This window comes from Pezoporus wallicus, unplaced genomic scaffold, assembly GCF_028554395.1.
Source record: "Pezoporus wallicus isolate ANWC-B61680 ecotype Strahan unplaced genomic scaffold, APGP_CSIRO_Pwel_v1 contig_736, whole genome shotgun sequence".
In the NCBI taxonomy this organism is placed as follows: Eukaryota; Metazoa; Chordata; class Aves; order Psittaciformes; family Psittacidae; genus Pezoporus; species Pezoporus wallicus.
The window spans coordinates 3,544,043-3,570,855 of NW_026639744.1; the positions used below are offsets into that span (position 1 = coordinate 3,544,043).

General features: G+C 42.7%; 1 protein-coding gene across 3 annotated transcripts; it reads right to left on the reverse strand.

Annotated features, from left to right (window-relative positions):
* On the reverse strand, positions 1-25,953 carry A1CF (APOBEC1 complementation factor). 3 transcript variants are annotated; one of them, XM_057415677.1, is made up of 12 exons: positions 25,813-25,953; positions 19,100-19,243; positions 17,669-17,803; positions 17,349-17,479; positions 16,042-16,280; positions 13,249-13,413; positions 10,276-10,373; positions 9,145-9,415; positions 7,480-7,664; positions 5,062-5,198; positions 4,289-4,422; positions 1-1,910 (listed from the first exon to the last, which is right to left on the reverse strand). In XM_057415677.1, exons 2-12 carry the CDS (start codon positions 19,196-19,198, stop codon positions 1,759-1,761), a joined length of 1,746 nt encoding a protein of 581 aa, XP_057271660.1. In that variant the 5' UTR covers positions 19,199-19,243; positions 25,813-25,953; the 3' UTR covers positions 1-1,758. The 3 variants fall into 3 exon arrangements, with proteins under 3 accessions (XP_057271660.1, XP_057271659.1, XP_057271662.1); XM_057415676.1 differs by having other exon boundaries at positions 7,480-7,688; XM_057415679.1 differs by lacking the exon at positions 19,100-19,243 and having other exon boundaries at positions 7,480-7,688; positions 25,813-25,930.
* Positions 25,954-26,813: the final 860 nt, after the last annotated feature.

Here is a 26,813-nt window from a genome sequence, read left to right on the forward strand (position 1 = left end):
GAAAATAAAGCCATACTCATAACACTCTCAGTTATTTTGCCCTGAAAAAGACAGGTTTGTCTTTTTCTGTGATGGCAAGCATACTGAACAGCAACCACAGAGGGCTTTAGGATCACCTTATTGAGCTACTTTATAAATAGAAAGGGTCTAAAAGGACTGCAAAGTATACAGCTTATGTGTTTTTGTTCTATTCCTAGTGAAATCAAGTCAGCCAAAGCATGAGAATACAAAAAACATAGCTCTTGGTAGTCAACACCTTTTTCATGGACCATTGTGCTTTGTACAGCTTTGGAGATGCACAGGAAAAGCTCCGCTTGAAATGGCTTGCGCAGTGTTACGTTACATGTTTTAGAGTGGATGAAAAATGTGAGGCCAGATCTGTTGGAATCAATGGGCATCATCGACCTTGTTGTAAATTCTCCCCCCGAAAGGATTATTCTTTTTCCTAAACTGAGCAGATTAAAGTTTTCTTAGTGTGCATTACTTTATAGGATATATTAGATAGGATTCACCTGTCTGCAGTATTTTCCTAACACTGAGTTTCCCCTATATCTCTAGAGCATTATTACTCCTGCCTCAATCTCATGGCAAAAATGAACAGATAATGCCTTCCTGCTGTACCCTAAAGGATGCTTACTGGTGTTCTCCAAAACAAGAGGTACCTTTACTTGACATGAGCCCTCTTCCACTAAATTAAGTTTTGCAAGAATTGCAGCAGCCAGCAGTCTTGCTTTAATGTGTAAAGCAGCACTTATAGCCAGGCAGGCCTCTTTCCATCCTGTCATAAAGTTTCCCTGTATATAATTTAATTCTTGTAGAGGTGCCTTTTATTACTGGGTTGTGGCCTCTTGTGCTCTAATTAAGTAGAGAATTGGCCTCAGTGATTAGTATTTTTCTGGTCCTCATCCTTCATAGTCCTAAAAGTTCTCCTGTCTTTCGCTGAAAGTGCCAATTGATAGGAGGTGGGAAAAATACAGTGTTTTTTGCTGTTTTGTGACTTGTGGGTATGGCTGGGAAGTAGCAAAGTAAGAGAGAAAGCTCTGCTGAATGCTTTTCTCCTGATTTAAAAATCTAATTAGAATTCAAGACCATGCAGACTAGCCTGTTAGAGGTGGGCAGACACATTTATGACAGTCTTTTTTCCTTGGCTATGCCAAAATGAGTTTAAAAGGTGCTTGAGATGTCTGAACACATCCCTGCAGCGCTGGTGGCACGAGATGCTCAGAGGCACTAAGAGGCAAACTGGAAACCTCCAAATGGCCAAAGGGCAAACTTTCCTTTTACCCATTCCTCTGCCTGGCTTGAGAAATTTTGGGGTGAACGGAGAACTCCTGATGCACAGAGGGGCTTCCTGGAGACACCCCATCCTTCCCCTGTCTCATGTCACAATGTCCATGGGATTGTTTTCAGCACAGGTTGTTGCTTGTAAACACATACACAATGGACTCTATCTATATATACATACACATATATATGTATGTATATGCACACATCTGAGAACCATTCATTTTCTGGGCTGAGATTCTGCTTTCTAACATGAAAATCTGATTTTGAGTGATTTTTCTCCTTTTTTTTTTTTTCCCCTCCTTTTCCCCCTAGTATCCTGTTATGAAACTAAAGAACCACAGAAACAAAATTCTGACTAAAATCTAACTTTAGGCAACAGATTAGTTTAAAATCATGAGGGTTTAAGAATTACCAGACTGAGATTTGTTTTCTGCCTGTGCTTAATTTAAGGGAATTTGATTAAAGACAGGATTAAAATGCTCCGTAACCATCACTGCGTGCAGCAACTGCAAAAGCGGGGTAGGCTTCATAGGCTGCGTATGTTGCTAAATCTTGTCCCATAGTCACTGCTTGTTTGAGGTGAGTGGCTGTGACGGTCGCGGCTGCGTTAGCAATGGTATATCCTGTAGAGGAAAAGAGGGGAAAAGGTGTTCAAAATTCAGCATTGCCTGACAGTTTTTGATGGGAAGATTTTGCTGTCAATGGGAGTGACCTAGGGAGCAGAGAGTTTGTTAATGGGAATATTCTAATTAAATGAAATAAGTAATTTCTGGCATGTTTTTTCTTTATGCTAGCAGTAATAAAAAAAAGGTGGAAAGTTAATGCATTTTCTCACCTATATTCTGCTAAACACGCTGCTTAAAAAGTTCACCTCTCTGTTAAATATTCTTTCCTTAGGCTCCAGTTATTTCTGAGCTAAGAAATACTCATCCTCCCATGCATGACTTGAGGAAGGCAAGAAAATGAAGTAATATAGGGGAAATCTGGCTAGTTTTCATAGTGAAAATATGGCCCTTATACCATTCATAGTCAAAATATATGCAATTTAGAACAGCCACATTAGAAAGGAGCGAAACTCCTTCTATGCAATACCAGGGAGAAAATATTTAGTAAACTGGACTTTTTTCTTTTTTTTTTTTTCCTAATGGAAAATGTGGTTTCAACACTTCCAAATTTTCCATGGGAAAATGTTAGCTTTGCTGATTCAAAATGAATCACTGGGAAAACAAACATCATTTGGGGTTGGTTTGTCTGAAAGCAGGGTAAAGCAGCTTGTTGACCAGACCACAGTGTGATTTTTGTGAAAGTATCAAGAATTACGGTGAAGCCCAAATTTGGGAAGAGGAGCTGGTTTACCCATTGGCTCTGCTGGACCACATTCTGCTGTCAAACTGCATCTCCCACTGACCAGCTGGGCAATGGGATCAACTCAAAGTCAGTCAGAGCAAAGTCCTCTCAGTGGGGAGAATGAAGATATTGGGTGGCACTGAGAGCATGTTGCCTTGTTGAAGTATTACTTTAGGGGAAAACATGAGAAATTAGCTATAATTTGAGTGTGTGGCCACTTGAAGTATTTTTTTTTTCCACCAGAAAAACTTACCTTAACATTTTGACAGAGAAATGAGAAATCTGTCATTTCATAGAATCACAGAACAGTTTGGGTGGGAAGGGATCTTAAAGATCATGCGTGGCCAGGGACACTTTCCACTAGACTAGTTTTAAAGCATATCTATCACCATCATAAGAGAAATGATCTGCTACCTGGCATGGCCTGAGCTGAGCAGGGCTTCAGCAAGCCCTTGTCAAGGACCAGTGTGTGTTACAAGCAGAAAGTTTAGTGTATGTCAATTTGTTGAGTTTCCAAGACAAATAAATAAGGGTGGATGAAAGAAAAAGGAGGGATTATAATTAAGCAATAGATGGAGACTGTATTCAATGAAGAGCCCATTTGGTTTCCATGCTGCGGAAACCTGAACAAACCCAGACAAATTGATTTTTCTGTGGCTTTTGTGGACTGCTGTGGCAGGAAGCTGGATAGTTGTTTTTTTTTTGTTGTTTTCTTTCTTTTAATCCATCCTTGAGACACTCCATACAACTCAGTAGTACTGACTAACGCGCTCCTCATGTGCAGTTTGGCATGAGTTGCTTCCACTGCATCAGAAAAACTGTTGTGCTGAAGAGCACAGTAAATATAATGACTGTGAGCTGTATTCCTGCTCCCAGTCTGTGTTTTCTATGACTTCCAAAGCTGTTTTTTTCAGTTGCAAGAGCTGTTGAGTATGAATTCCCCAAATGGAAAGAAATCCTTCCAGTGGGGGTGTGAGAGCTAGGACCAGATCCTAACTTCCACAGTTGCGTCATTCCTTTGGCTGATGAAATCAAAAGTGTTGGTTCAAAAGGAGCTATGAGTGCTGGGGAAGGATGAATTGACCATGAATCAATCAACTGTGCATCTTTACAGGGAGGAAGATCTACTCCATCCTGGGTGGCATCAGCTGGACTGAAACCAGCAGGTCCAGGGGAGGGACTCATCCCAGCTGTTGGACCAGGGACATCAGTTCTGGTTTCTGTCTGGGGCTTTCAGTTTAAGGGAGGCATCCACAAACTGGAAGGAGTGAGGGGACCTGCATACATGGGATGGGGCCCCGAGTGGTGGGGGATCCCTGTCCATGGACACTGCTCCAACCAAGCAACCTGCAGTACCTGGGGTGTTGACCTGAATGGTCACTGGTGGACCAGAGGCATCCACCCCAGTGCCTCCAGCCCGAGTTGCTCTATGGTATGTACACTGCAGTTTGGGAAGTCCTGAGATAAACTACTATATAGGCAACAAAGATGTCATATGCATAAGTAACAAACACAAGTCAAGGCAGAGGCATGTCGGGGAACACAACAATGTCTGTCCTCAGTGGCCCAAACCAGGTTCATTTTCAACACCCACAAGGAAGCAGCAGGAAAAATAATATTCCGGGAGACCTTTGCTTTACAGACCTTCCCATACCTGGAAAAGGTGGTGCTGCAGAAGGCACTTCTGCTCCCTCCATGGGAATCCCCAGTGTCTGAAGAGTGTATTCTGCTGCGTAGGTTTTGGCTTCATCAACATAGGCACTGAGCTTGGGTGGTGTGAAGGGATGTCTGTGAGTACAGCAAAATGTTAGCTTTTTTTTTTCTCTACGACTTTCCTGCAAGATGTTTTAATCCACTCATGGCATCCCACATATCAAATGGTTACATTATTTTACTGTGCTGATGCATTAGCAAAAGTACTCTCCTTGTAGTACTCCTGTTTTTTTTGCTGAGTTTATTGGCCCCGGGTCTCATTATGGATATGACATCCTTTCAGAGCATGTTGTGCATTTTCAGTCGAAAAGAAAGCCCGGTGAGGTTTGAGCTTTTCTTTAAAATGCACAGCAAATAATGTTACAGGTCAGAAGTGTTTAGAATCATATTTGGGGCCAAATTATCAGCATGTTCCTTCAAGCTGCTTTCTTTTTCTGACAAGAGCTATCATATGCTTGTTTTTTTCTATTAAAAAGTGCCCTTTTCTTCTTATTGTTATTATTTCTGGCTTTCTGTAATCTTTGCACCATCAGATAGAGAACACCAACCCTGGCATACATCACTATGAGTCCATTTAGTTTGTGGATGCTTTTCCCCCTAATGCATATATATGTAAAAAAAAAAGGAAATGGAGACTCCTGCAATTGTATTTTGAGGAGAGGTTATACACAAAATGGCATCCTAAAACCCAGGTAACCTCAGATAGTTACATACATGGTGGGGTTTTGGCTGGCGAGGGCAGGGATGGTGATTTTGTACAGGAAGAGCTGTCTTTGGTCTTGGCCAATTGCAGAGTGGAGCTGGTAAACAGGCTGTCCCCAGTTGTTTTTCTGGCAGATTTCTTCCAAGATCTAGAATGGAGAAAAGGGATTTTTTTCTCAGGTTAATTGCTGTGCAGTAGCCTTCTCACCGAGCTCCAGCCCCTACGCTGGTCACCTTCCTTCCCTCCAAAGGATTTTCAGAGGTGTTGTAGTGACTTCCTCAATGGTTTAGGAAAAAGTTACAAAATAAATGGCAGACGGGATATTTTTACATTCATCTTGCAGTATAAGATTCATCTAAATGTTTTATACTTTATACATTTTTGTCCTTTTGCTGATTAGCTGGTTTATTCTCTTATTGGTTTGGTTTTCTTAGAATTCTTCCCAGTAGCTCTATCTATGCACTTCTATTTAATAGTACTGAAAAAACAGGATTGCATTTATCTCAACTGCTCTGTTGTCCCCCTGGCTTAGTGGGTTACAGTGCATGAAAAGCCCAAATAGCTGGGGGCTTTTTGTGGTTCTTTTTTTTTAAAGAAAAAAATCAACAAGGAAAAGAATAAAGGAAAAGGAAAAAAAAATTAAAAATTAAAAGGGCTGTGTTTTCATCCAATTAATTATACTGGCTTCAGTAATTCATTTCTGCTTTGAGTTTGAAAAAGAAATGCTGAACCATGTTGCCTTTAGCCTTAGCACAGCTTATTCTATGGTAATTGGGAATCACTGTCCGGAAACACTCTTGCTTTGGCTTTGTAATTCTTTTTTAACCCTCCGGGCACCTGCTGTCCCGAATGGGTTTGAGCACAGCATGGTATTCCTGTGTCTTCCTGTAAGTGATGCACAAACCAGTTATTTTTTTCAAGCAGCTCCACCAGACCTGTCACTTAGCTGAGAATATGTCAGGTTTCGGGATTTGTGACATTGGTCGTGCTGCCAGCTGAGTCAGACCAGAGACTCCTGGTGCCTCCAGCCCACGTCTTTCTGTGGTCTGCCCTATTTAAAATTTACACTTAATTTTGTTTAAAATAAAAATGTGAAATTTAAGTGTCAGTGCTGTTTTTAATTTCGTAATTGTAGCTCCAACTGAAATTTAACACTATGTAATGTAAGTAAACTAGTTCATTATGTTTCTTGACTATGGCAACGGTTGTTCGCTGCTGTCCCAACACCTTTATATGGATGTTGTATTTATACTGTAATGTCAACATTTAAATCATCAGTAAGGCATATCTACTTATTAACACCAAGTATCTCATATAGGCAGCAGGAATAAAACCTATCATTCAAAGATGCTGTTGAAATGGTCTTAGTGCAGCAGATGGGAGAGGTTGACCAAGTTGACAGGTAATAATGAGGCTGTCCAATTAATGAGGCTGTTGTGAAGCCAGCTGTAGCTGTATAAGACCTGCTGCTGTGAAATAGTAGCAGTGGGGGATCAGATAGCTCAGCAACTGGGAAAATGTGCCCCAAAAAAATAGTGTTGCACGTGCCTGTTGCTGTTACTGCTGTTACTGCTGTTACTGCTGTTACTGTTTAAATACACCCAGTGGGAGTTTTCATGTATAGGAAGAGATAAAAATGAATTTCACCTGCCCTTAGGCAGTGCAGCACCACTTAGGCTCTTTCAGACCTCATATGCTGACAGAGTAAGGGAACTGAAATTTTTCAGGGTGAAGACAAACACTTCCCAGTTTTCTGGGAGAGAAAGGGATGCTTTCATTGACTTTGACAAACCAAATGCTGTGGCAATTAAAGTGTTAATAGGCAAAGATATGCTTCAAAATTCAGGGTGAGGTTAATTTCTCTTGTTGCTTTGGATGATGTAAGGGTGATTTTGTTCTGGGTGTATTTTCTTCAACCCTCATCCATCCATCTGGATGCCAGCCCTGCACACACAACCACATCAAAAGTCTCCTTGAGCAAGGAGAGTTTTTGCCCTGGGCTGGGTTGTGCAGGCGAGTCAACATCTCTTTCCCCATAAATGATCTTAGGACATACATTATTTTCTATATATGCACATTTGTTCTTTTGTGAAGCTCCAAGAAGAGCATCTTGTTTATCAAACCCATTTTGTGTGAGAATTTCCTTACCCTCAGTGCTTTTATGGAGCAACAGCCACAACTGAAATTCATCTTACACCTGTGGGTATTAATGAAAACTCTTCTCTGAGGGAGAGGGAACACTGTTCTCCAGTGAGGTGGGTGGGTATTGCAAGACGCATGTAGTTGTATTTTACTTTTTTAATGATGCAAGAATTGATTTAGTTATTGGTCCCCAGTGCAGGTTCAAGCAGGGAGACATTTTCCCAAAAGCATTTTGGGCGAAGACAACCTCTGGCTGGGATACCGACGCCCTTTTTTTGTGCACGTACCTGAGGAGCGAGTTTGATCCCTTGGGGCTTTAGCGTGACATGGTTCATTGGTGTGAGCTCCATTCCTGGCAAGAGGTCGTAGAGTTTATCCTCTCCCCTCTTTTCTCCTTTGAGCTGGTATCCACGCCCCAGGCCCGTGTACGCCAGGTAGCCTCGACCTCCCAGTCCTCTAACTCCCGCAGCCCCTACAGGTACATTCATGTAAATTTCTAGGAATGTAAGAAGGCATTAAACTGAATCAAATTGCAGGAAAAATTGCCCTGATTCTTGCTGAAATGGAAAAGTTAGCCCCACTTGCTAAGTTTGGGAAGTGATGGGCAGGAGACCCCCACAGCCTGCTGATGGAATAACCCAGGCTTGACATTTACACCCTTTCTTTTTAGGCTTGTCTGCTTGGGCAAATGAGGGTTTCTTTGTAGTGAGGGCCCTGATTCTTTCTGGCCCAGTTTCCATCTTCTCTGGTAAGTTTTGATTTTCTGACATCTTTATATTCCGATTTGTAGTTGAAAGGCAGAAAGGGGACAGTTGTCATCACTTGCTACACCCGGTATAATTTCACTTTCTTGAAGAATTCAGAGTTTATACAATCCCAGCTTATATTAACCAAAATCCTTTTCCTCCCCATCCCTTCCTTACACTCCTGTTTTTCCTAGGGGAGCTGTACTTGGTAGTGTGTGGAGGCTTTAAGAGAGATCTGGTGGGTGATCACATCTGCACCTTTCCCAGTGCAGCCTTCACAGAAGCTGGTTTCAACTTGTGTGGGCAAAAACATGGGGGGCAGCATGCTCCCCTGTCCCCTTCCTTTGTAAGCAGGAAAAACTGCTGGCACAGTCCTTGCCAGCCCTACTGGAGTGCCATGCAGGGTTCCAGGCTGCCATGAGACCAGCCTGTTGGCCTGTGGACACAAGCTGACTGTCACAGGCATCATTTCTGAAAGGAAGATCAAATGGGCAGATTTATTTATTCTAGCCCTCAAGCTTACTTCTCCACTTACCAAGTGACTCCTACAATTACATTTGATTTGGGGGTACCAAGGTGTGAGTATTTGATTTGGTGTCACTCAAGATCAAAGGCAGAGCCCCAGTAGCTTTCTAAATACTCTGTTTTCACAGACTGCTTATTATTAGGTTAACGATCGCCCTAAAAAGAAGTCCATCTCCCAGAGCACATGATGAATGGCTTTCTTGATTTCAGTGCTGGTTCCCTACTCTGCATCAGGGCAATGTGATCTCCTTGGAAGGGTTTTGGGTCAGAAAACACCAGGACTGGTAAAACTTTCCCTGTGACCTTCAAAGCAAAGAGGAAGCAGCAGAGAGCTGTGTTGGTGGCAGGTTACAGACTCTGCTCTGAAGGGGAGAAAGGAAAATTATTTTGTTTGGTTTCCCTGCTGGGGCAAAACCAGGAGGATCTGTAGTTCATTTTCACTGGATTGAGGGCAACCTGGAGGCTCGTTCAGGCTTGCTCCAGGAAAATGTTTATTTTCTTCAATCCCTGCTTAGTCTACTGAAAGACCACCACACCTTTGAGAAGGACAGAGCCCGAAAACTGTGCTCTGAAAGGGGTCCAGCATCCAGGTCAAAGCCAACACCCTCAACAGGAGTCTAGGGAGCAGCCACCCAAGTCCCGGAGGATATATTATGCTAGAGCTGAGTATACGGGAGTTACCTCGAATGGATGGGGGCCGAATGATGCTCCTGTTGCTGAGCCCCTTGGTGGTGGGGAAGTGAAGGTTGGGGATAGCTGCATAGGCTTGGGGTGCGTAGAAAACTGGGGCACCCAGGTAGGCTGTGGTGGGGTCGTACACATGTCCGAAGGCGTAGGTGTAGTCTCCTTGTAGCATGGTGCCTCTGCCGCCTGTGCCCCGGGTGTATCTGACATAGCTGTCTTTGTCAACAGGTTTGGCTAACGTCACCTCAATTGGGGACCCATCCACCACCTTCATGCCGGGAGAAGCACAAATGTAAGTCTCCAAAGTGCACAGGGGTAATCCTGCCTAGGGAGGCAGTTTCCCTGCATCGTTTGCTAATGGGACTGGAAGATGGAGAAAACTACCCAAAAAAGCAAAGATCTCCCTCTCATGGTTGGAAGAAGGCTCTGGCTGGGTAAGCTTAATATGTTGAGAACACCCAGCCCTGATCCCAGCCAGGAAAGGCTCTTTAACCGAATTAGCACAGTTATGAAGCCTTTCGAAAGGCTTCACTTCTCTGCAAAGTAGCATGTTAGTCACTGAGACTGTACGTGCTCCTACGGAGAATAGCAGTAGCAGTAAAAATAGGAGCAGGGTTAACACTTCTTTGGGAACAGCTTTTGCATTAGAGTGCCACGAATTACATGCAGCGCAAAAAGTACTAAATACAGCAATCCCCTTGCAAATCCACATCTGAATTTGGAGCAGATGTTTTGGGTTGACCTTGTTTGTCCCACTTTGCCATTCACACGCTGTCCTGGGAGTGGTTTTATTGGCAGACATGGAACAAGTATGTGAGTGCACGCCAAAGGATCCCGTAAACCCTTGTTTGCTAGTCCTTGTTTCAGCTTTGCTCTGTTTTTTGTTTTTCTTTTTTTTTCTGAGCAGTGAACTACAATCTGAGCTTGGCAAACATTTAGCACAACTGCAAGATGTAAGAAGCCAAAACGAACAGTTTGTGTACATCAGAGCTGCTGAAAAATGGATTAAAGTCTATAAAGGCAGCCTGCAAAGAGAAAATAGCGCTAACATCTTCAGGCAGGTTTGTTTCAACTGTGTATAATAAACTGCACATAAACCCCACAAATTAGCATTTACAGCAGCTTTACCTTCCCATTCAAGGCTTTCATAGCTTCCACTGCATATTCTCTTTTGTTAAAGTGCACAAAGGCGTAGTCTCTAATTTTCTTTACTCTCTCTACTGCACCTGTAGAAAATGTCAGAATATTAGCTGGAAATGGGTATCAGGTGGAAAACACAGATATGGAAGAGCAACTGTGGTGAGTTAGGAGTCCTTCAGCAAAGGCTGACCACGGGTAAGAGAACAAGAGGACAGTGTCTTCTTACCTCTAAGGTTGTATTTGCCATGGTAAAAGTAAACATATAATGGTTACAGTATTTCAAGGCAAAATAGATGTAGTTTGGGTCAGACACCAAGAAGTTTCCAATTAAACTGGAGTGTTTTTTTCCAAAATGCTCTGTTGGATGTTAATTTTGGTCCTGTGTCCCCCTTCTGTGACAAACCAGATGGCTGAGCAGGACATGCAGCAGCATAGGATTTGATGAGCTACAGGTAATGTCACCTTGTTATCCCTATCTCCATGTTTTTGTTGGTGCATTGTGCATAGTAGTTATAGGCAGCTTCAGGAAAGCTGATGCTTCTGCCGTAAAACAAGGAGGCTCTTAATCATCTATTCAGGATGTTCAGCAAGAATGAGCTCCCAGTCCTAGGTGGGAGAGAGCAGCCCCAATCATGGGGAGTTACAGAGAAATCATAAAGGAGTATGGAGAGCAGCCCCAATCATGTGGATTGGCTGGGATCAATGGAGCCCATTGACTTCTCTATAACATCCTTTCCCATGTGAATGGGGCACCCCTTGGACAGGGCCCCAGGTGGTGGGGGATCCACATCCTCAGAGTTGTCTTGATTTGCCTGGACACAGCCTAAATCAGCCTACTGCACCTGTGATGTTGGCCCCACAGGGAGTGGGATTGGGCTGGAGATCCCCACCCTGGTGTCTTCAGCATGATTCTTTCTTATACTTCTGTGATTATTCAGAATAATTCAGGTGCAAATGGTTTCTTATTCTCTTCTATATCCATTCTCTACAGCTTTCCATTGTCAGCTGCTCTGCTCCCAAGAACTTCTCATCACTGAGATACACAACACTAATATTTCTTTGGAGTTCAGGGGGAGTCATTAGGAGCTCCAGTGGGCTAAATGAAGCCTGTTCCAGCCTATAACCTGAGCAGCTTGCACACCTTTGAAATGACACCGGAACAGTAAGCAGCACTTCATTTCCTTCTGGGATTGGATAGTGATTTTCTAAGCCTGAAGTTATGGGAATTATATGCTGATGCCCTGTTTACAAGGCAAGGCTTTAATGAACTCTCTGTGTTTTGAAAATCCCCCCTTTGCCTCCTTGAGAGAGCCCTGTGTTACTGAACCTCTCCTGAGCCAAAAATCTTGCTCTTCCCTGCTTCTGCCTCTGCTGGGGCAGAGCAACGTGTTGTTATCAGAACAGCTTCTTAATGCCTTGGATCAAATGCACACTTCAGGCAAGCACTACTGAAATGTAGCACAATGAATAAGGTGGATAACCGGTGTGCGGAAATGAATCTTTTCAGATCCTTGCTAACTTTTTCGATTGTAATCTCATTGTGACTTAAATTGCATTTCTCTCTCCAAAACTCAGGTTTTGCTGCTCTGATGCACATTTGTTTGAATGCACAGCACAGCTTTAAAAAAGGCATCCCTGATTTTATCCACAATGAAGTTCTCTGTTTGAAAAACAAAAATAATTTCCAGCATGAGAAGTGAAATGATAAAGTGAAAATTAAAGATGATGCAGATCTGTTGTTGTACTAGAAAACTTGTCTTAGGAGCAAAGCAGATGACAGCTACTGAAGTATCAAAGGGGCATAAAATGTGTTTCTGGGGAGTGTGAGCAGTTCAGTGTTCAGGAGCAAAACTGGGCAAATAAAAGAAGTAAACAGTTAAGGTAGTGTCAGCATCCATATTTAACTCCTGGGTAAAATGGGATCTCAAACAGCTTGATGATGGGTGACATGGTCTAGTGTGAGGTGTCCCTGCTCATGGTAGTGGGGTTGGAACTAGGTGATCTTAAGGCCCTTTCCAACCCTAACTATTCTATGGTGATTCTATGGTGATTAAAAGTATTAGCCAGAAACATTAGGACAGAAGAGACACATAAGGAAACCCCATAAAGTCTCTTGCATTGCAGCCTAGTACAGAAAAAGAAATGTATAGTGCAGAAATGAACAGTTAATGAAGGAAAAATGAAACTCTGTGGTGTATTTTAAAATAATAATAGACATTAGTTAATGGGAATGAGATGCATACACATTGCCAAGTATAAGTTCCTAATGCCTAATGGACTGTGGGCCTGCAGAGATGCAGAAATGGGTTATTTTTACATTGTTGTTTTGGGGTGAAATTTCCTGAAGTTGGAGCAACTCAGACATAAATTCTCCCTTGAAAGCAGCAGGAGGTTTATTCCCAGCAAATCTGCTTGCTTTTTGAAAAATCTCACCCTAAGTATATGTAAGTGTATGTAATATATGCCATGAAGGATTATTGTAAAGTTCTGCATTAAATGATAAGCACCAGTTATTAAAAAATTCACAGAAGAATGTGTGGGGTTTTGTATGAAAATGATAGAATTCAGAATTTATATAGATTAGATAAAACACATTTGTATTTCTGTCATTATCCTTTGCTATAGAAGAATGCTGAAATCACCAAGCTGTTTCACCAACTAAGAAAGACTGAAATGATTCAAAATCATTTTTGTGATGCTAGCATCCCCATGCAGCATTTTGGATCTCTTCCAGTTACCAATCATCCTAAAAAGGTTAGTAGTGTTGTTAGCTGGAAATTAGGCAGCCCTTAATAGGATGACATGATGCGCCTTCAGCATAATGACTGTTTTTGTGGCACTACACATGAAGGCCTTATAGCAGAAAATGAGCCATTTTTATCTCTCCCTTTCACATTTTATGAATTGAGATATATTTCCATTTGCAGTAGCAGTACTTATTTAATGTCAGTGGGTTCCTACCTGGTTTGATGTTGTTAAACTCCTTTTCTATGGTCTCTTCAGTGGTTGAGAGCATGAGATTCCTCACGTATAGAATTTTTACAGATGACATGGTGTCTTCATCCACCTCCACTTCAGGTTCTGCCCAGTCAACTGCGATAGGGTGTCCCCACAACTGGATCCTTCCTTTAAAAGAATTAACACAGTCAGTGTCAAACAGGCTTTGGTTCCTTTTACTTCTGCTCAAAGGCTAATTTAACATGCAGTATGAACAGCAGAATAGGCCAGTTTTGCAGACAGGACCAAAAGAAGTCTTTCTAGCTCAAAGCACAGCTGCTTTGTTAACTCATTTCCAAAAGCAGATGGTCACACTTTGAACATATTCCCACTAATAACTATATGCCTGCAGAAATGCAGCATCCAGAATTAAAGAAGTGAAAATATGGCATAATTCACTAACATCCATGTTCCCTGGGTGCTCTCTAAAGGAAAATATTTGAATGAACTTATAAAAATCCCTCTTGTCTGCAAAAGTTTAATTCCCTAGATAATAGGAGAGGAATCCAGTAGTCTCAGCTGGATGAAATGACACTGGAAAAGCAAGGGTGTCTCTGTGTGCAAGTATTTGAAGTCATGTGGTCCCTGCTGGGTGAAGCTGCGGCAGAAGTAGTATAAAAGAGAGACTCAGAAAGCAGCAGGGCATAAACCAGGGTGTGGGTGTGTCTTAGCAGCATGGGAAATGCTAGATATTCTTTCTAAATAATTAAGTAAATCTGCCTCTTCTGCAAATGTGCCCCAAAGAGCAAGTGGGTCTTTCTGTGGGGTTTTTTGTTTTCTTTCTCTCTGATCTTTTATGCTGAAACCTGGAAGAAACCTGGGATGCCTACGCTGGTAGAGGGAAAATTCTAATCCTGAAAAATGTTTCTTGAGAGATGTAAGAAGTCATCCAGTCTTGCATCTCCGCTTGGATAACCCATTTGAGATGGGATTTTTCTCAAAATAGAGAAAATTAGAGGGTGAGGATGGAATCTGGAGACCTGTTTTTCTATGTTTGAAGTGAAAATTATCAAGCTAAACGGAGAGAGGCTGCTCCCTGCTAAGAAGGCTTATGAACAAGCTGCAATTTGTGGAACCAAGTTGGACTGATGTTCAGCTTTCAACACTGCTTAATCTGACTTGTGCTGTTAATGACCAGAAACGGAGAGAGAGCTGCTAATGGCAGCCAGGTGAAATGAAAGGCCATCTGCCCCTTTCTGAATTGCCATTTTCTGCTCAATAATGGAAATAATGACCTGGTTGACTTGCAGCAAGGATCTAGTGCCTGCACTAGCCTCTTGCTAAAACCCAGTCTTTCTCCACCCTCTTGTTTAACCAGGAGACAGGACAAAGTTTTTAACAAAAACATCTTCCTTTTTGAGCATTTCTGTCTCTTCTACAAGGAGCCCTTAAAGAGCAATGAGTTGTAAAGGAAACATCTTGATGATGATATTCAACCTCACAATCATCCAATGCATCAGCTGGAAACACATTCAGTTCTGGCTTGAAACTTCTTTCAAGTTCCTCCTGTATATTTGCAATATCAGAAGACTCTGACTCCTGCACAGGCCTTTGAAATTCCCCAAAATGTTTACTGAGATGTCCCTAAATTGGAAATCACTAGCACATTGCACATCTCTGTTCAGTGCTACGTGCTTATTACATCTGTCTCACTGTCTTTGCTCAGAATTTCAAGTGCTCTGCTCCCTCAAGGCTGTCATCAGCAGCTGTGGCTGTGCCCGTGCCTTCCTTCATTCTTGATATAGAAACTATGGAAAAGTTATGTTGAAGCACAAAGCAGCTGAATGTTTTCTGTAATCAAGGAGATGCTAAACTGATGCAGAAAACCCAGAGTAAAAGGCAAAATAGTCAGTGTGAGATATCCCACAATAGCTAAGCATATTCAGTGCTCACAGTCACGCTCAGTTTCTTACAATAAGAAAAAAAGATTTACATTACTCAGGATGTTTCACGGGCTGTTGTATAGAAAGAATGAAATAAGGTTGGTTGGTTATGAACAAGTCTCAAAACAGAAAACAGGAGGTTTATTGTTTTTTTCATCAACAACTGATCTGGGTTTGACAAAGTAGTGCAGGAGCTGCCAAGCTTAAGAAAACATGAGAAAATTGGTGAAATCACTGCAAGTGCACTTAAGGTTAAGTGACTCCTTCTTCTAACACCTGCCAAACCTCCCTCTGCTTCACTTTGAATGTGTTCCCCAGCTCTAAACTGCGTATACTTATTCTTTATATACTGTTCAAATCCTAAAGCAATTCCTCATTTGAAGTTTTCTTCCCATATGAAAATATCCATTTTCAGGAACATCCTCAATATATTCTCAAGACTGAACACGTTTTCGGGTGTTTTCCACAGTGGTTCTCTCCAAGAGGCTATAACTTAGGCTGTATTTTGTACATAACCCAAGATAACTACAGGATAATGCGCATTCTACAACAGAGCTGTATGGATACACACAGCTAAATCCATCTAGCTGTATTTTTCATAAATTCAAGTTCCTAAATAAAGAGCATGGGTAATGAGCATGGTGCTGCATCAGGATTTGTAGTGAATGGTTCATGCTGCCCTCCAGAGCCAGGGTGACTCCATCAGACAGCTGTGTCTTGAGCTCCCTCCTTGCTCTGTCTAGCAGCTGAAAGGAGAAAACCCAGTGGTGTTCCTTGGGTACCTGGGTCTTCTGGAGACTTCAGTCTCACTTCAGTGCAATATATACATAGGTGATCACTGATGTGAAGCCAGCCCCTCACCATCTGTACTAACCTGGCAGCAATTTTCTCCTGGCCATGGCTGCTGCCCGGTGGCTTTCATATTCCACAAAAGCAAAGCCCCTGTTTTTGCTTTTATCAGCCGCACTAGGGTAGACAATGACGTCCACGACTCCGTCTGTGACTTTCTTCATCTCTGCTAAAATTTCCTCCCTCTTCTTGGTTTTGGGGATCCCTCCCACAAACAGGCGGCAGTTGTCCACGCTGGCACAGACTCCGAGGAGACGCCCGTTCCTGAGTATAAAAAACATTGCTGGTTTGTCAGGATCAGTTCTCAAAGAGAAGAAAAAACGAAAATAACGCCCCATCTTGTCTCAAAACACAAGGTCACACAGAAGGCCGCCTACTTCTGTGGCATATGTTGCTCAGGATACTCAAGTAGTCTTGCTCAGTGCAAAAGCTCATGTGGAGGCTGCCACTGTGATAAATTTGAAGTAAGGCAGCACAGTAAAACTTTCCTTACATCCACTTATCTCACCTTTCCATGGTCCAAGCAACTCTTGCAGATCTTAAGAAGTTAAAAACTTCTTTAGAGGAGTCTTTGGAACAAGGGAAGTAAGCAGAGGAAGTGGATGAAGCCTATTCTTTAAGCGTCTGATACAAATCATGTTTTCACCCCCACTGTGTGCCCTGTGACCTGCTCATACTTAGGGTTGCTGGTAAAGCAATTCACAACCCATTTTCCTTTATAAAAGCAAAGCAAAAGCTATAAAATTGCCAGAATGGTTTATCTCTAAATGTTTTTAGGCAAAAGTGTCTACTAATCATACTTTGAACTGGAAAAAAAACACCAACATTAAATGTGGTTGAAATCAAACCAAAACATACTGATGGGCCCATATGTTGTTGATTTCTGGGTGTTTTGTTCTCAAATTTTAGTCACAAATATGAGAGCTTTTTCTGTTCCTATCTATTGGGAAATGTCATTATTTTGCCAATTGGTTTCCATCCTATTTCACCATTTTTTGTTATCAGTCTGTCTCCCAGAACATATCTGCAGTATAGGTTATGAGGGAGACTATGAATAGGAATAAAATCAACAAAAAACAGCCCAAAAGGGAAAATGAAATAAACAGCAATGGTCAGGCAAAAATTAATTTGATCCAAAGCAAAATATTTTTTTCCAATGTCCTTATAGATGTCTCTCTTCTTTTTTCTTTTTTTTTTTAATATATATTTCTTCATAAAGCTTAGGTATTTAAATAATCTTCCTCTGGGCTGCAAGGGAAAATATGCCTTGCATAGCAAAATAGATTAGTACATATGATTTAAAGTCAATGTGAAGGTTTTTCTCATGCTTACCTAATTTCGTAATTATTGAGTTGCTTTATTGCACTCTTCGCCTCTTGTTTATTTGAGAAGGTCACAAAGGCATAGCCCCTGTTGTTGCCATTAAAGTCCATCATCATTCTCATTTCATAGATTTTGCCAATCTGTAAATAGCAAGATAAAGGTTTGTTAGCAAGAGGGGAGGCGTTTAAACAAGACTGGGTACTTCCTTGGGTATATCATGCCAAAGCTCCACTGAGTAGTCTAGGCCAAATAATCTCCAGTTTAGCCTTGAAATGCAGGTTTGATCATTACTAACTGCTGCAATACAGCTACTGGCCATAAAGTCTTACTTTTTCACATAGTGGTATAAGTTCATCCTCAAAGAGGTCTCGGGGCAGTTTCCCAATAAAGATCTCACATCCCCTCTCTGGTGGAGGGCCATCCCAGCCAGGAGGTGGGCCTCCGTATTTCCTCTGCCCATTTTCCTGCCATGAAGAAAAAACAAAGAACGATTAAGATACAGATTTTTAAATGTAGATGTAACCAACCCCTTCCCAGGGAATGACGGTTTAGACACTCTCTGTTACCGGTGGGCTGGAAAGCAGATGTCCTCTTTCCCTTCAAGGAGCAACTCTTTACAGACTCAACAGAGATAATGTAGTGTGCATCGGTGCCCCACTGCCATATCTGTACTGAAAGGCTATGTTAACACAGTTAGTATGTTGATGATGTACTAGAGAAAGGCCTGGTTTGTACTAGCTGAGTTTTGCTAAGGTATATGCATCAATGTATGGTCTGCAATTGCTACTTGTCCAAGGCAGAGACCCTCAAATACCTCCTTAGGAAATGTAGGTTTTCTTGGCTATGGGAGGTGAATCTCTGTGTCCTGTGTGTTAGTTGTGGACTGCTATAGCCAGAAATGAAAGTATGAAAAACTGAAGATAAAGAAAGCCGCAGTAAATACAAGATACAGAGAAGTTAGTTATCTTCTGAGTCAGGTACAACAGAAAGCCTCCTAAAGGACAACAAACCCAGCTGCTGTCCTGGTCCTGGGATGCACAGAGAATTACGGGCTATAGGAAAATGCTTTTTCCCAGGAGTCTCAGTTTTTACTTTGGGCTGTTGTGCCCTCTAGTGCTATGCAAAGCAAGACAAAGTTCAGTGTCCAACACTTTCGAAAAATTAGCTTGTTTTTGTCATGCTAACTGCGAAAGGCTTCTTTAGGTGGCTTTTGAAAGGCATGCCCACTCTCTACCACCGTAACCAGGGAAGGCTTTGCACTTGGAGACCTTGAAGACTAAACTGGGAGCAAACCTTTGGTGTTTGGGCAGGTGAGGCACCTGCCTCCCTCACACACACATGTACATGAAGGCAGATCTGGTAGTGAGGTGTTGGACTTCTATAACCAACTCTGGACCTACTCTTTCCTGAAACTTCCTTCAGTGTGTTTTCTTTGCTCTACTACCACTGCAGCCATGGCTTTAAGACAGCAATCGCAATCTTTCCCAATGCTTAGCAGTGCTCAGGGGTGGTTTTTTACTACCCTTATCGTAATTTGGCATCTGGCAAAGAATTTCTGGAGGAATAAGATCCTGCTTCATAAAAGATAACATCTACTTCTTGTAGCTGTGTGAAGCAGATATGTTAGAGAAAAATGGAGAGAAGAATGAACAAGGAGCACTTCATGTGCACAGATTCACTGCTCAAGCCCTTGATGCAATGCATCACTTCAGGATGAAGCCAGACACTGCACACAAAAGGACATGACAGTTAGTTCCTACCTGGATCAAATTATATCCCGTTCGCTGAATTAATGCACGGAGAGCGGCTTCTTTCTGTGTGCCGGTCAATCCATCCCCGGATTTGTGATTTGATTCCATTGTGAATGATTATCAGCAAAAAATCAGGTTAATTAGGAGTGCTCACTGCAATCAAATTTAAGATAAATTAAATAAATTAATACAGCTACAAGGAGAAAGTCCACCCTCCTGAGAAAGTTAACAGGATCACTCTTCCTGAATCAGTTATTTTGAGATAAAAAGAAATCAAAACATCGCAGACCATGGAAACAGCAAAAATATCTGCCTCATGTTGCATGAAAATAAGTAGTATTTAAACCTGCAGTCAAATTTTAGACAGCACTTCAGTGAGATGCAGAGGGATATTGTAATATATCAGTGTATGTGTCTTAGGAGGGAAGCATGTAAGATGCCTAATCTTGTGCTGAGTATATGATGATGAGTCCTTTATGGCATTACATCCTGCTGAAGCTGGGAAGGGAACCTTGTACAAGACAGGTCTGGCACTTCATTAGAAACAAGACTGAGGTCCAGATTTGGTCTATTTTTTTTTAAATCAAGAACATGGGACAACTTCATATCTGTATCTAGAATCAGAGCTAGGACAACCTTGGGTTCAGATGTTTTGATTCAGAGCTGTAGTTTTAGGTCATGTCTAAATAAAGATATGGTTTTCTTTTTAGTTTTGTTTATTGGATTGAAAATACCATAAAGCTGAAATATGAATCTGAATTGGGTTACATGCTGGCAAAGGGGCATTTATAAGACAGACTTATTACCTATAATTTCAAGCTGCCCTATTTTTCCTGCATGCTGAGCTTTGAGCTTGTCCAAAACCCATTTGTATGATCCAGGCATTGAAACAGGGTCTGCAGGTGCAATGTTGAGCTTGAGGACTTGTGATGATGGGCAGATGCAGAACAAAAGTAAGGGCAATTTTAGTCTCATTGGGTCTTTGTAGCCAGGGCATGTGCTGTGGGCTGGTAGGACCAAGAACTTCATGGTAGGAAACTGCTAAATCATGTAATTGAAATGATTGGTTTTGCCTTAACTTACTTTCAGTTGTACAAACTTAAATGCAACAGAAGGCAATAACTCCCAGGTTTGGTTGGGGAAGAAAACAGGGCCAAAAGGGGCCAGGTTGGGTGTAAGGGGGATGGGGGGAACAGAGCAACCCGGGACCCCTCATTGCACAGGGACTGGGAAGTGCATAGGATTGTGGTGGCAATGATGGGAAGGAGAGAATGGAAATCTGGAGGAGCAGATGCAGTATGACAGAAAGGTGGAAGGAGGATGAGTTGCTGTGGCTGCACCTTGAGTTAGTGCCAAATTCACGGGAGAGGACTTCAAACAATCTCCCTATATAGCAGGTTTCTTGGTGCAGATAACATGAGCATTGCCAATAAAGGAATGCAGATAAAGAAGTGCAATATATCAGCTACGGTACATTTTCTGTGCATGCCATGATGCTATGGAAATAACAGAAAAAAGCCTTTTCCAATTACCGTCTGTTTAACACCAAAATCTTTTATTAGCACATGCTCCTTTTGGGGTTCACTGGGAGAAGAGCTAAGGTTTGAGGCTGCCCACTTTGCCTTTGGACATTACTTGCTCTGTGCTCCCACGTCTTTGTATTCTGGAAGATGTAAACAGGTGTTTTAAATTTAAATAGATGGATTATTCTCATTGCCAAAAAAAGGGGCATGAACCCAGGTGTTTGGAGGATTTCAGCCTTGTGTTACTTGGGCTCTGCTGCACTGAGCTCCAGAGACTGCAACTTAAATACCTGGAAATAGAGACATCTCTGTAATGCCAGATTTTTGAGCTATTTATTGCTGAGGTTTGTGAGACCCTTCTGAGTATTTATTTATTTATTTATCTGCCTATTTATTTACTTATTTGTTTTCTGTGCTCCCAGGTTTTTCAGTGTTTCAATTATTACCAGTGTGCAGGGGCTGGAAGGTCGACTGTCCAATGTGATAACTCTTCGGTTTAATTACAAAGTGAGTGTTTTCTGCAGCAACTGGAGCCCGATTGTTGTTTTATTTTGCCCTTGCTGAGGGTGGCAGCAGAACACAGGTGTTGCTTGCAGTTTCTGTACCTGCTGACTCCTCCAGAGTTGGTGTTCAGCACAGCATGGGGCAGGATTAACACACTGCTGTGCAAAAATGAGTTGGACGATTTTCCAGGCTGCTTAAAAAGGAAAAAATGGTTGTTCAAAAAAACCCAATTAATATCCAAATTGGTTTTGCATCCTTCCCTGCCTGGGCAGAAACAACCTAAATGCACCCTATTGAGGAAAACTCTGTCATACTGTGAATTTGGCTTCTTTTATTTTGCTTTTGCTGCATCTGGTTTCATCAGGGGGTTGAGGAATCAAATTGCAGCACTTGATGCACAATGCTCTGCAAGTCTCTGTTAGCCCTTATATCTGGATTTGAGCCTATCCTCATGTACCTGAAGGCTGGGACAGAGGTGGGACGAAAGGGGATGGCTGCCCTGTGCAGGTATCTCTAATATTCACCGCCTCAGATTTCCTAATCTTTTTCTTTTCTGTCAGGTATATCAGTGCTGCAGTGACGTCCTTCCCAACAGGGATGTTACCTCAGGTGTCAGAGCAGAGGCAAACAGTAGGCTGCCGGCAGACAGCAGGCACATTGCCCTGTGCCGGCAGCATCGCCTCTTCATGCTGGGAAAGCAGCTGGACTGCAGCCATGCAAACCTCGGTGGCTTTCCAGTCATGGCTGAGGTTTCCAGTCTGTCCCCAGCCGTGACCTAGTTAGATGAGTAGTGTAAAACTCTTGTTTTTCTCCCCGCCTGAAAACTGCTTGGTTTCATGCTGCACTTCCCTAGGGGCTGGGTGTCTCAGCCGTTGCTTGTGCTTTGAATGCATTTGCCTGTGGACCCTTAAATGTCAAAATCTCCTTACCTCTCCTCCAGGGAGAGGTAATTTCCAGTAACATCTCACTCCATGTGATGGTTTCACGCTGAGTGAGCACAAGCTGTGGGGATGGGGGATGGATGGAGTAGAGTATCTCCTTGGCTGATGCATTTACAGTAGGATCAGTATTCCTCTTTGGCTTCTGCTTTATTAGATAAGACCAGGCAAGCTCTTCTCGTAAGGCATCCTGTAAACTTTCTAGGCTCCAGACCAGAATGTCTAGACACTGGTGTACTCCAGGATATGTGCAAGCTATCTGCTAGGAATAAGAGCTCAAGACCATTCAGGGTTGCACAAGGTATCAAACACAGGCACTGCAACACCAGTGTTGGAGACTTCCACACATTTTTTGAGAAAGCCAGAAAAACTGGTCACCATTCCCTCAGGGTGTGTGCTAATAATGATCTGGCCTTAATCTTTGTGCAGTGTTTCCACATGCTGCTGACTTTGAAGAAAGTCCAGTCTTCCCCAAGGAAACAGCTCTTCCCCGTGCAAGTGGGAGAGTTTCCCTATCCCCAGGGATGCCCCAGCTTGCCTGGACCATGGCCCTCCACAGGCTGCTGAAGCTGTGGTGTTTGTCCAGCTGGAGACTCCCACCCTAGAGGGGTGAGTACCCTCTAGGGAATCCCCAGCCTGAGTTACTCTGCAGGGCTCTGCTCCTGGTTCAGGAGGAACATTGGAAGCCAGGGCTGGACAACCCTGCACAGACAGAGCTTGGACACACATGTGGGTGACCCAATGCACTACCCAGATCTGGCTTGTAGCGCCACTCTCAGAAATTAGGTCCTTCCTGCTAATTACAAGCTCAGAGCCATTCACAACTAATTACTAAGCCTTGTTGCTAGAAAGAGTTCCTCCATCAGTTGGGATGGAAGCAGAAATCATACTTTTTTTTTTGTTTTAATGTATAAATCCCAACACAAGCAATCCCAAACACAGTAAAACAGGCTTCCTGGACTCCAATTTTCCAAGCAATTCTTTCCTTCCCCTTCTCTTCTATCTCCCTTGGCCTGAAGACATGTCCTTTTTGGACAGGGCGCTTGCCCTTCTCTGCTACCCAAGGGTCTATATCCATCAGTGCATACAGACTATTTCCAGAATACGAGTCACAGTGGGATGGTTTGTTTCTGAAACTGGTGGGATTTCAGCACTTTACCCTTATTCCAGCAATCAGCCTCAGTCCTTGCAGTAGTGCTGGTGTGCTGGGCTGTTTTTATTTATTGTTAAGGGAGGAGAGCTGGTGTCACAGAACCTGGGGAAACATTATTACTTTCTCTCTCTCTTTGCTCCCTGGGCCATTAATCAATTAGCAAATCCACCCTCACAGGGGGAAAACTCCCCTTCTATGGCTGTTCTTTGAAAGTGTTAATGACTGGGGCAAATCAAGGCAGTATTATTAACGCTATTTAAGAAAAAAACACAAACCAAACCAACAGCCACACTTAATAGAAAGAATTGTTTTGGAATTCAATGATTTTCAGGGGCCTGACCCTTAGATTGCTTGCTTTTAAAAATTACTTATGCTAAAAAGAAAATAAAAAAGGTGGTGGTTACATTTTATTCAGATGTTTACACTGAGATTAGGACTCTCAGAGGTGTAAACTGCCCAGGTATGTTAGCTCATTTTCGACTAAATTTTAAACAATACTACCAAGTTATCATGGTCCCAGAATCTAGAATCCTGTGCCATTAGAAAAGGAAGGTACTGCTTTTATCTTAAATCATATAATTTAATTTTTTTTTCTCTCCACTGAAATGTCTCATTTATTATAGGTGTCTATTAAAACTCTAAAACACAAGGCAAGAAAAAGTACTTTTATGCCTAGCAAACCCCATATTGACAAGAAACAAACTTATAATACTGCTTCACCTCTCCATGACTACTTCTACACACGTTTTCCTTGCCAGCTGCTGCAGACAGATCATACAGCTTTGCTCCATCCATCCAGGAGCAAGATGAATCCAGAACCTTTTACCTCCAAAATGTGGATTTTACTTTGCTTTTAGGTTATTTGCTTGGAAAAGAAGGAATCTTCTTCCCCATTCAAGGAATGTCTCCCTTGAATCTGTGCCAGGATTTCTGTTGAGAGGAATCATAGAATCACAGAATACCAGGTTTGAAGGAGGAAAGGTGATATTTGCAGCCGGACCCTGTTCTCTTTCTCCACCGCTTTTGCACCCTGAGCCTGCCCCTTTGCAGCCCTTTCGGGGAAACCTGGTTACTGTTTCCATGAACGAGATAACAAAAACGTGTTTATCCTGTGCAGATCAATACACCTTTGTGTTTGAATGTATTGAGACACTTGGACACTTTTCATGAAGGCTGTTTTGCACTGCTAAAACCCCCTTACCCTGTGCAATCTCTCCTTGCAAAGAATAACAGCCTTTTTAAAAAATGGATAAGTATATTCATTCTTTACCCTTAGTAACCCAAATAGGTTGTTATTAGAGGAACTATTTTCCTTTAGGTTATTTACTTGCTTTTCAAGGTTTTAAGTGTTTGGGATTTTTTTCCTCTCTCCAGGCTCTATACAATACATGTTCATATATATACATCATGAAGCACTCTTCATATTCTTCCTAAAAAACAGACACTTGAAGCTTCATGAGCTGCCACCAGCTCTTTGCTGGGGTGAGACATACTGTGAGATGGAGTCCGATTGAATAATGCAGCATGAGGCTTTAGTCCCTTTGCTTTCCAGGGCACAGGTTTTTTTTTCCAGCACAGGTGGTCCCACAGAAAGTGGGAACTCACAGGTATTTTCAGGAAAGCAAAATAAATTCAAGGTAATGGAAAAGCGCTGCACACTTTGCAGTGCATGAACCCTGGAAAAACAGTTCACGTATAACCTGGCAAACGTTTTTCTTAGCCTCTTTTGCTCGGGAAGCTGCTTCTCTCTTTGAAATACCTTTCCTCTCGCACATGGCTTTTGCAGCTGTGTTCTCAAATACACACAACATGCCCCTGAAAGCCCTCTGTGAGGATGAAGGGTACCTGATGCTGAGCCCAGCCTCCCTCCTCCCCCTTTTATTTGTTGCATCACGTGCTGGATGCTTTGAAGCCAACCTTCCTCCTGTGCCTGCTCCCACCCGAGCCTCTTATTTTGCAAAGGGAAAATAGCTTAAGAGAAGCATAATGTATTGGGCAGAAAGCCTACTATTTTGAATAGATTAGAGAAAATTGAGAGGTTTTTTTTTTTTAGCAGTGACTGCCTTTGAAATGAAGACCAACCTTTTACAAAGAGAAGAAGTTGCAAATAAGAAGTTGGCTGGGAAGATCTCTAATGATTAGCTGTAGAAAGTTGTGCTTTAACAAATTGAGATTGAATTATCACAGGGAAAACCCCTCCTCCCCCTCCACCTTTTCTGGCTTTGCTTTTCTGGCAACTGCTGGCAGCCAGCATGGGGAAAGAAGTAAAAACAGCTCCTTGCTGTTGCCAATTCACAGAAATTACTCTGAGGCCCCCCAGTGAGCCCTTCTCTCCCCATTTTGCCCATCAAAAAACTAAGGGGAGCTCTGCAGGGCTGTGCTGGCACATGGGTCCAGCTACATGGTGCAGGGGGGTCCTGACCTTCCCATTCTGACTTCACCGGTGCCCAGCAGCACTTGAGGTATGAATTTGATGGTGGGGCACCATCAGGGGGGAAGGCACATGATGAAGCTGCTCCTTTCCCATCCCAGCCAAAAGCCCTGTTTCACAGGGGCCCCAGTCCCTGTGCCCCAGACCTTGGGATAGGATGAGCGGGCACGTACCTGAGCAATTTTGGAGATCACCACCCAGGAAAAAGGTCTCCTTGATTATGGAGAGTTTGCGACGTGTCACTCCGGTTATTCTCTAATCATCATATCAAACTCCAAAGGTTCAGCAGCTGTGGGGCTGGTTTACAGTCCCTGTAGGTTAAACGTTAACCTGCTCTATCTCCCAGCTACCTGTAGGCCTTTGACCAGATAGCTGGGTCACTGCTGCTCCGATGGCACTAGTTTGTTCGCTCTGTGCTGAAGGCATTCCCAGCTGATTCATCTCAATTGCTGCTGCTGTCCCCAGTAGAGATGCTGGGAGAAGGGACACAGCCTTGTGCCCATCCTAGCTTCAACAGGATGTTTTGGCTTGCTGGATTAAAATGGCAGGAGTGAGAAATCCCTCTCACTGGTGGCCTTTATGCATGTAGCCTGCAAATGGCACATTTGCAGGATTTGCCATGAAAACATATCTGAGCAAAGACTGAATATACTTGCAGGGAGGAAAGTCAGTGCAGGTTTTCAGGATGATTTGTTGCACCTAGAAAAGGCTGCAAAGAAGTTCAGTGGCCATGAATCTCTGTGATGGGTGGCTTCTGGATTTGGCAATCTGAGCATCCGATACTGTGGTCCTCAGGTTATGATGTTGCATCTGTTGACACAGCAGCAGAATTGAATATTTGCCTTGGCTAAAATCTTTCTGGACCCTAACAGTAATGAAATGGATGTCACAGTGGTTTGGCAGAGTAATTTCTAATACGATGTGCAAGCTTAGTATCCCAGCATAAGGATCTGTCCCTGCAATTACATCCTGCTGTGGCTATTTCTCACCTCAATACTGGACCATGATCGCAGTACAGCCTGTAGGTTTGCCAGTCCTAAAGCTGACCCCTGCTAGCAGCCTTAGCCTACACTGATGCTGATCTACATTTAAGGGAGTCTCAGGCTTGGTTTTGAAGCATGTTAAATGAAGTATTTACGATTAGGTGTTGCTGACGCTTCATGTTTGTAAAAGT